The sequence below is a fragment of the Doryrhamphus excisus genome, linkage group LG4, assembly GCF_037039965.1.
Source record: "Doryrhamphus excisus strain RoL-2023G ecotype Guam linkage group LG4, RoL_Dexc_Guam_v1.1, whole genome shotgun sequence".
In the NCBI taxonomy this organism is placed as follows: Eukaryota; Metazoa; Chordata; class Actinopteri; order Syngnathiformes; family Syngnathidae; genus Doryrhamphus; species Doryrhamphus excisus.
The window spans coordinates 9,171,406-9,180,646 of NC_136360.1; the positions used below are offsets into that span (position 1 = coordinate 9,171,406).

Genomic DNA, 9,241 nt, shown 5'->3' on the forward strand with positions numbered 1-9,241 from the left:
TGCATATTATAAATCATGTTTTAAAAACACATTTCTGACTTGAGTTATTGTATTTAGAAACTTCATCGGCGTTTTAATGTGTTAAACCGAATGGATTGCGTCACTTACTACTCCTTAATCCTACAATGTGGCTGGAGTAGGTGGTACACAAATACAAACATTGGTCGGATGTCGTCTGTAACAGTGTATCAGTGGTATATAAAATATTGTAATTACAATGCTAATTACATTACATTACATACTACACTACCAGAGTTGAAAAGAGATGTATTTGATGGTGTGAACAGTGCACAACAACACAAGTGTTACTTAAACCTCCCATAAAATAACATAATGACCAATATATAGTACATTTTACTTTTAATGGAAATATTTTGAGAAATAAAAACAACGCATGAGATTGTAACAAAAACAACAACCTAATGATAGATCACTTTACTTTAGTTTTAAAGATTATGCCATATGCTGTCTCGTTGACAAGACTGAAAGCTGCTTCAACATTGATTGAAATGCTGTGTAAGGGGTGTTGCTTTAACAGCACTTTATCTGCCTTGCTTCTCTGGACACTGGATTTTGTAGCCCACTCTGTAGGCTTGTAGGTACACACGTGCTTGGTTCATCCTGAGGAAGAAAAAACAAAAACAGACTAAGGCAGCTTTCACACTTGGGGGGTCTCAGTATACTGGTCCGGTCAAATTATAATAAAAAAAGATACTTGGTGCACACTTTGTTGGAGTTGGAGTAGCATTCACATTTTCATGCTGTTTTTGTGGTGTAACCAAAGCTTTGGTGACATGAAGTGGTGTAATTTAAATAATCCAAAATAGCATACAGCCTATTAATAATTTCTATCAATATCATTTTCAAGATATTAAAAATGTTTAACTGTATGTATATAAGAAAAAAACACCTGTATTTGGTGCAAAGCTGTATCCCCAAGGGTCCACAACGATCAACGTAACTCCCCCGAAAAGCCTTTCTCACCGCTCGAGCCATGCTGACCACAGTGGTGACCACAGGGCAGGTCCTGTAGCACACACACAAGCACATCCCTTTATGCCACGTGTGATAATTGTGGGGCTCTTTTGTACATTAAGCGACTCATAGGTACAGTCTCTCGCAGCGCAGGCCCGCCATTCCTTCTGGACAGGTGCAAGTGTTGTGAGGACTGCACGTGGCGCCGTGTTGGCAGGGAGGTACGCAGGGCGTGGTCACAGCTGCAAATATAAATCCATACAAAGTCAAGACATGTGAAGCAGACATCACTATACATATCCAGTACAACTGACCTGTTTCACAAAGATTTCCAGTGAACCCTTTGGGACAGCGACACCGATTGAAACCTTCACACACGCCACTGTTTTGACATGGTCTCTGGCACTGAATAGGCTCTGAATGAGAAGAAAAAGGACTGTAAGACACCTACAGCCCCTGCAAGTTGAAACTGTGCACATTTCAAGTCTCTACTACAAATATATAATAACTCAGGCTGTCAAAATATGTTTTAAAAGTCAACAAAGTATCCATTTACATGTATTTGACGACGAAAAAGTCCAGGGAAGAAAGTCAAGCGTCATATTTTTCAATAATATTCTTCACACTGCAGTGTAGCAGCCCGCTGTGTTTTCTTTTTCACACCAACTACAATGCAAACGCTACATGCAGTATTTCCAGGCAAGGAAAACAGATTTTTGGCCAATTGAATTTTTATGAAATTTTGTCTGCAGATAGATATGAAAGTAAATGAAGTGAAGCCACATTACATCCAAAGAACAAAACTAACAAATTGCATATTTACAATCTATAGGCAAAATCGTCTGGAAAACCAATATCAATATGATCCGATATCTCCTTTTTATGCCAGTATTATTTATTGCCCTCCTGTAAATGCAGATTATAGTACTGCTATACATTGGTTCTGTTTCTATTGTGCTGTATAATAATGGTACATTATCCTTTGATTTTTAAGTAAATAAATGCCCCAGCAATGATAAAAGCATTGACGGTAATCAAAAATCAATTCCCCTCAATCACAGTGCATTTTTTTGTGCTTAAGTACAAGAAGGAAAGTGGTGCAACCTATCTGGCAACGAGCTCCATGCCATCCGCTGACACACGTGCATTTGTTGACGTCTACACATCTACCGCCATTTTGACAAGCAGGTGTGCACAAGGCTACAAAAAAGACACACAAACAAACCAACTTATTCTGTGTCTCTGTGGTCTCGAAGGGGCTAGCCACCATGCCGAGGTTGCTACTCACGCAGGAGGCACTGGGGGCCCGTGTAATCAGAGGGACACTGGCAGCTATCAGGGCCCACACAGCGACCACCATTAGCACACGGCAGCTCGCACACAGCTGACAGGAGCAGAATACATACATCACTACATACATACAGTACATACATGCATACAAATTAGCATATTGAGCTTGCTGACAATGCTTTTATCATCCTATTTATATTGCCTAACAATCTCTTTTATGTTTACTGTAACTGGTCTTATGAAGTTATGCGGGTGTAATACTGTAAATGTACATAAAACATTTTATGGTTGTAAGATGTTTTATGTATGCTGTCATTTATAATTGTATTTGTTTACGGTGCCTGCCTTATGACCACAGATTCAATTTAGCTATTGTCACTAATTCTGGCATATTTACTGTGATTAATATGTACTGTCCTAATCAAATAAACAAACAAACCATCCCCATAAGGAGAACATAAACACAGTGGAATAATAACCACGTACCCGTAAGACAGCCTTCTCCAGTCCAGCCAAGAGGACACAAACACTTGTTCCAGCGCATACATGTACCTCCATGTGCACAAGGTGGGGAGCACATGGCTGGAACATAAAAATGGATCTCATACATTCACAGTATGCAGCTGTAGTTTTCAATTATTTTCTGTACTGACTATTGAAGACTACTCTCAAACACTAACAAGTGTATTTGAGTATATGCACTCCAGAGCATATATACAGTATAGATACAAACCTGAACAGCCAAGGCCAGGGTATCCTGGAGGACAGTCACAGCTGTTTGGCGCAACGCACACTCCATAGTTCCGACAGGGGGGGTCACACACAGCTGCAAAGAAACAGCGAAGGAGGAGATAGAACCCACATATAATTTGTCCAGTACAGTGTAGTATTAGAGGGTTTGACTCACGCCGGCACTTGGTGGGGTCATCTGTTTGTACCTGATAGCCTTCCCTGCAGGTACAGTTGAATGCACCCGGGTGATTCTTACAGAGCTGCTCGCAGCCTCCATTTGTAAAGTCCCCGCACTCGTCCACATCTCATGATGAGAACATAAAAGACAGGCTAAGACTAACCAACACAGGAAATCATGCAGTTATATCTATCAGCGTTTACAGCTCATCACACGCTTCATACATGATTTTAGGGGTGATCCCAGTTGCATTCAATAAGGCTGAAATAACACAGCTGTCCAAATAACTCACAACAACTCCAGGCTAAAGTCATGAGTTCCATTCAAAAAGTGCCTTGTAGGATCTCACAAGTTGAATCGCCTTATGGGCAATTGTGACAAGGACCACAAACCCATCACCCTTCTTTAGAATGCAGGTTTTGTTTTTACCCAACCATTATATTTACATGAACTGTTAAATGTTAGATCTTACCCACACAGCTCCTCAAGTCCTTGCTCAGCTTCCACCCAGCACGACAGCTGCACTGAACACGGCCCTCAGCCCCTGTGACGCACATGTGCTCACAACCGCCGTTTCTCAGCTTGCAAGACGTAATGTCTGTATGAAGCAAAATAAAAAACAAAAACAATTGATCATATGGACGACTCACCGGCCACTTCATTAGGTAAACCTAATCCAATATAAGAGATTCTGCCTTGACAAGGATGACACTGTCAGAGTTATTCATTTAACAATATGTTCTTAGAACACTGCATTGCCCTTCTCATGTGACTAACTAGAACATTAGGGACAGCTCAGCACAGCTTGGGATCACGGGTCCTTCGCCTTTCCAGTGCAGCCTTAGTAGTACTATCCAAGTAAATAAGTCCATCCAACCATTTTCTTTACCGCTTAACCTCACAAGGGTCACAGGCATGCTGGAGCCCATCCCAGCGGGTGAGAGGCGGGGCACACCCTGGACTAGTTGCCAGCCAATCACAGGGCACATATAGACAAACAACCATTCACACTCACATTCATACCTATGGACAATTTGGAGTCGCCAATTAACCTGGCATATTTTTGGAATGTGGGAGGAAACCGGAGTACCCGGAGAAAACCCACGCATGCATTTCTTGAGTGTCCTCACTAAGGTCACAGGGTTATGTTGGAGCCAATTGAAGTGGGTTAAATAAAAACAAAATAATCAAAATTTTAAATACAAAAGTGGGTATCGTTGAGCAGGGTCGATAACAGTTAAAGGAAACCATCATTAGAAACTAACATTAGATACTGCAGGTGTACCTCATGTTGTTTCAAGTATGAGCATAATTGAGACACGTACTGCTGCAGGTGAGGTTGTCGGTGTTTAGCAGCAGAGGAAGAGGGCAGTGGCAGCTGTGTCCCCCCGGGGAATTGGTGCAGGCGTGTGAGCAGCCGCCATTCTGGAGTTTGCATTCGTCAATGTCTAAATGGATACACACATTCATTCAGAGGGAGAAAAAACTCATTTCAAACAAACTTTTCTCTCTGCGTGATACATTTTGGATATCTCAATGAACCATGAAATGTACTCACTGGAACATCCACTTACACATGTTGAGTGATTTAGTGATGAATGTAAATTAGTTGAAAATGAGCAGTGGGGGGAAAAAAAAAAGAATACACTGACCTACGCAGGTGTGGCCATCAATGTGGAGCTGATATCCCGGCCTGCAGGAGCACTGGAAAGATCCCGGAATGTTGACGCAGAGGTGCGCACAGCTTCCGTTCAAGGACAAACACTCATTCACGTCTTGGGAGTGAAAGAAAGTTTTTTAGAGTAAGATTTAAAAAATACATCCACAAATATACGTCAAAATAGTGGCAAAATAATCTAAGTATGAATGCTGGGGATCACCTGTGCATTTATGTCCATCTTCACTTAGTAGGTAGCCAGAAGCACACTGGCAGCTGTACCCTCCTGGTTCATTGGTACAGTTATGGTCGCAGAGTCCGTTATTCACAGCGCACTCGTCAATATCTGTCAACAAATACAATCTGCATTGTTTTCCATCCATCTATCCATTTTCGAGACCCATCCATCTATTTTATATACCGCTTATACTGCTCACAAGGGTGGCAGCATGCTGGAGCCTATCCCGGCTGTCTTCGGGCAACACCCTGGATTCGTCGCCAGCCAATCACAGGGCACATATAGACAAACAACCATTCACACCACACTCACATTCATACCATGCAGCCCACTTGTCCTAATTAAAGTCACAATTGACTTGGGGCAAGAGCCGGGATACACCCTGGACTGGTCGCCAGCCAATCACAGGACACATACAGACAAAGAATAATTCACGCTGACACCTACAGACAAGAGTACCATACAAACGCTATTCCACTGTCTTTGAGGCAGGCATGCTAACGACTAGGTCACAGTGCATTGTTGAGGGTACCAAATAATAGATTGGCACCCCCTTTGGTTACATACTGTATTTTTACGGTGCCACACCACTCACCAAAACAAGTATGTCCATCTCCATTGAAGCCCTGGTAGCACTGGCAGAAATAGGAGCCGATGATGTTACCACACCGAGCGTTGACATCGCAGCCATGATCACCAGACACACACTCGTTGGTATCTTTAAAAAGTGAGTACACCCCACACATTTCATCTAGCATTTACATTACATCTTCTCAATGGTCAATATTACTTAAATTAAAGTTGGATATACTTTAGAGTACAGTGTACAGCTTGTATGGCAGTATAGATTGAATGTCCACGACAAATGACACCTCAGGGATGATTGCTTACCTTCGCAGTGTGAGCCATTTCCATTGTAACCTCGTGGGCACACACACTTGTAGCTCCCGTGTGTGTTCTCACACACCCCCTGACCCTCACACACTGCGGGACTCTCCGAGCATTCATTCACATCTAGGACGAAGGGGACAAGAGGGGACCTCTACTTTTTAACTGCTGAGCCTAGTCACTGAGCGTATGGTCTACAACAGCAACATAACCGTCAGAGTCTCTAAATCATTAGTGTCGTGGCTGTAGGCAACCTACCAACTGCGGTGGCAGTAGCATGAGTGGTCAGCATCCAGCCGCTTTATCTAACTCTACATGAGCTTTAAATGCTGTGTTATGTAACAAAACTGTTAATAAATGACCATGTTCTAACAATTACCTCACTGTATTGGTTTTCCACATTTTGGAAATCAGTCAGTACAAGCACAATACATACCTTGGCACACATTGAAGTTTCGACACACAGCACCTATCAACATTTAAGGATGAAGGGGATGAAGAAGAAGATTTAGAGAAGGAATGGAATCATCACATCAAACCAATCCAATGGTGTTGAAAGCTCAGTGACAAATTTACCAACACACACTGCGGTCTCTACTGTGAAGCCAGGCAGGCACTGACAGACAAAACTACCAGGTGTGTTCAGGCACACGTTTCCCAGCTCACGGCGACACAGCTCCTCAAAGCTGCATTCGTCCAAGTCTACAACAGAATAAATGAAACATTACAAAGACGCATTTTGGAAAACTCCTGCCTTACCTTCACAGTTTTGCCCATCCAGATCCATGACATATCCCACAGGGCAGGAGCAAGTGAAGGAGCCAAGGGTGTTTGTGCACTCTGCATTGCCCTTACAGGCCTGCAGGCCAGTTGCCGCTGCCACAGCACACTCGTCTACATCTGCAAAAATTAAAAACAACAAATGACACATGGAGCTGGAGGCAGACGGCATGATCCCCCAACTAATTGCACCGGTAATTACTCCTCATCATGCTCTAACACAAACATCATCCCTGCGGACGGACCCTGGCACCCTCCAGCTCCCGTCAGATAACCATGGTGACAGCTACACGAGTATGAGCCGAGGGAGTTGGTGCAGTTGGCATGAGGACCGCAGGGTGCCTCTTCTGAACACTCATCGATGTCTGCGGATGGAAGGTACACTCAATTACACGTGCATGTGCACTCCAAATAGCATGCAGATCTAGACAGAAGTATATATAGTGATGAGGCACGTTAGGTACATCTGTCATACAACATCTCAAAACCATTACTGGAGTGAAAGAACAACGCTTTTACAAATGTTTTCTTATTGTTATTTGTCTGTATAATCTGATTAGGTGCATTCAATTACATTTCATTACATATCGTTTACAGCATGTCAAGTGAATTTCCCCTTGTGGGATTATAATTAGTATCATATCAATATCATAAGGTATATTTAAAAATACTAAACATTTAAAAGTATGCAATAACTACTCTGTAATTATTAATATTTCTGGATGAATTTCTGTTTATTAATTTTTATTTTCATCTGTAGCAGTAGTTTTACAATCCTGGTTTATTAATCATGATTTTATTCCGGCTGCATGGCGGACAAGTGGTTAGCATGCAGGCCACACAGCAAGGATTTCAATTCCACCCTCAGCCATCTTTGTGTGGAGTTTGCATGTTCTCCCCATGCATGCGTGGATGGATTTGAACTCGGGTCTCCTAGCTGAGAGGTCTGCATGCTAACCACTCGACCAACGTGCAACCCACTATGAATATTATATACTTGAATAGTTTGAGCATAGACCTTTACATCCTGCTGCTGTCTCAATGAACCCAGGGGGGCAGGTGCAGACCTCTCCATCTTTCAGCATGTTGGACGATGAGCAGCTGCACTCCGAGCTGCCCTCCAGCCTCACTTGGTTGCTGGGACACACGGTAGCAAGACTGGACGCCTGGATAGCAGCTGCGGTGGACACTTGGCTAACACCTGTAGTACTGAAAGAAGCCACTAATGGGGGGGAGAAAGCAAAGACTGTTAGTTGGGATATAGACTGTACGTATATTGTGTATGATTATTATTTAGAATAAAAATAAAGACCTGTACTAGGTGTGAGGGTTGATGTAGGCTCACTGAGATTTCCAATGAGGTTTTTAGTCAACTGGTCCTATAGGAGAATAGACCCCAGAGTGTGAACGCAGCCTAAGGCAGTGCATAAAGTCAAATGAAAAAAATGAAAACATGTTGTTCCAGGAACTGTCTTCAGTCATTTCAATCATTTCTGCGCTCTACTACATGCTACTCCATCTTGCCTGAATCTTCATGAGGTCTGGATCTGTGTTTTCAAGGACTTCATTTTCACCTCCTCCTTCACGGCTCTTGAGAGGCTCGGCCACCACCGTGGCGACCAGTAGGAGGATGCAGATGTGAGGCATCCTTGCTGTTAGGACAGGAAGAGGTACAGTATGCATTGAATGGTACATCAAGGTGGTGAACTCGCCATACTGTATGTACTTCAAAATACTAAAAATTAATTCTGTATATATGTGTACTGTACTGCACATCATTGAAATGTCACTTTTGCATGTTATGATGCTAATCCAAGGTCACTATTTGAGCCCACGATGTTGTGAGGCATATGCTAGCCACTCATTCTGTGTGCTACTTAGTTTTTAGACGCCATAATTGACTCCTTTTCCATCTTGTAGGGCAAGTATGTTCTATAAATGTATTTTTACCTTTTACGTATTCAAAACGTGCTTTCTTAATCAGAGTTGAACACGTCCAAGCAGGAAGAAACATGTACCCTGTTATTAAGCTATTAAACCCCCACTCTTTCCCTTTCTTGCCCCCAGTATGGGCTGTTTGACGAGAACAAAAGAAACAGCTTCCATTAAAAAAAACAACTACCATTTAGTCGTGAAATATTGTGAAGTATTTGAAAAGTAGTCGTCATTCATGTTGATAGTGGTCGAGGACCTCAGCAACCCCCCCGCCAAGCAAAGAATGGTCCAAAATGAAGATACATGCAGATCTATTGTAATGTAAGAGCTTTAAATAGCAGGGTGAAGTCATAAAAGATAAACTTACCAGTGTTTTAAAAGAAACGAGTGAGACTTCAAAGCTGCCTGAGGTTAGTGGAGACGAACTGACACATCCTGTCCACAGCAGCTTTTTACACGTACCAGACCCCCTCCCGGACTCACATTATGCCCCCACGACGAACCCTGACACGGGGGTGGGCTTCTGGAGTGGGCCATAAAAAACACACATGGCTGAGTCAAGCGAAGT

The 9,241-nt window shown here is 42.7% G+C and overlaps 1 protein-coding gene across 2 annotated transcripts; it reads right to left on the minus strand.

Moving 5' to 3' along the window:
* Positions 1-275: 275 nt before the first annotated feature.
* On the minus strand, positions 276-8,389 carry LOC131129483 (uncharacterized). Of its 2 annotated transcripts, XM_078789884.1 has the most exons (22): positions 8,263-8,388; positions 8,051-8,117; positions 7,757-7,960; positions 6,984-7,103; positions 6,718-6,858; positions 6,535-6,660; positions 6,395-6,427; positions 5,962-6,084; positions 5,666-5,788; positions 5,056-5,178; positions 4,828-4,950; positions 4,501-4,623; positions 3,648-3,773; positions 3,173-3,301; positions 2,999-3,091; positions 2,752-2,847; positions 2,264-2,359; positions 2,080-2,175; positions 1,290-1,391; positions 1,112-1,217; positions 911-1,027; positions 276-621 (listed from the first exon to the last, which is right to left on the minus strand). In XM_078789884.1, the coding sequence occupies exons 1-22, from the start codon at positions 8,383-8,385 to the stop codon at positions 543-545; spliced, it is 2,469 nt and encodes an 822-aa protein (XP_078646010.1). In that variant the 5' UTR covers positions 8,386-8,388; the 3' UTR covers positions 276-542. The 2 variants fall into 2 exon arrangements, with proteins under 2 accessions (XP_078646010.1, XP_078646011.1); XM_078789885.1 differs by lacking the exon at positions 8,051-8,117 and having other exon boundaries at positions 8,263-8,389.
* Positions 8,390-9,241: the final 852 nt, after the last annotated feature.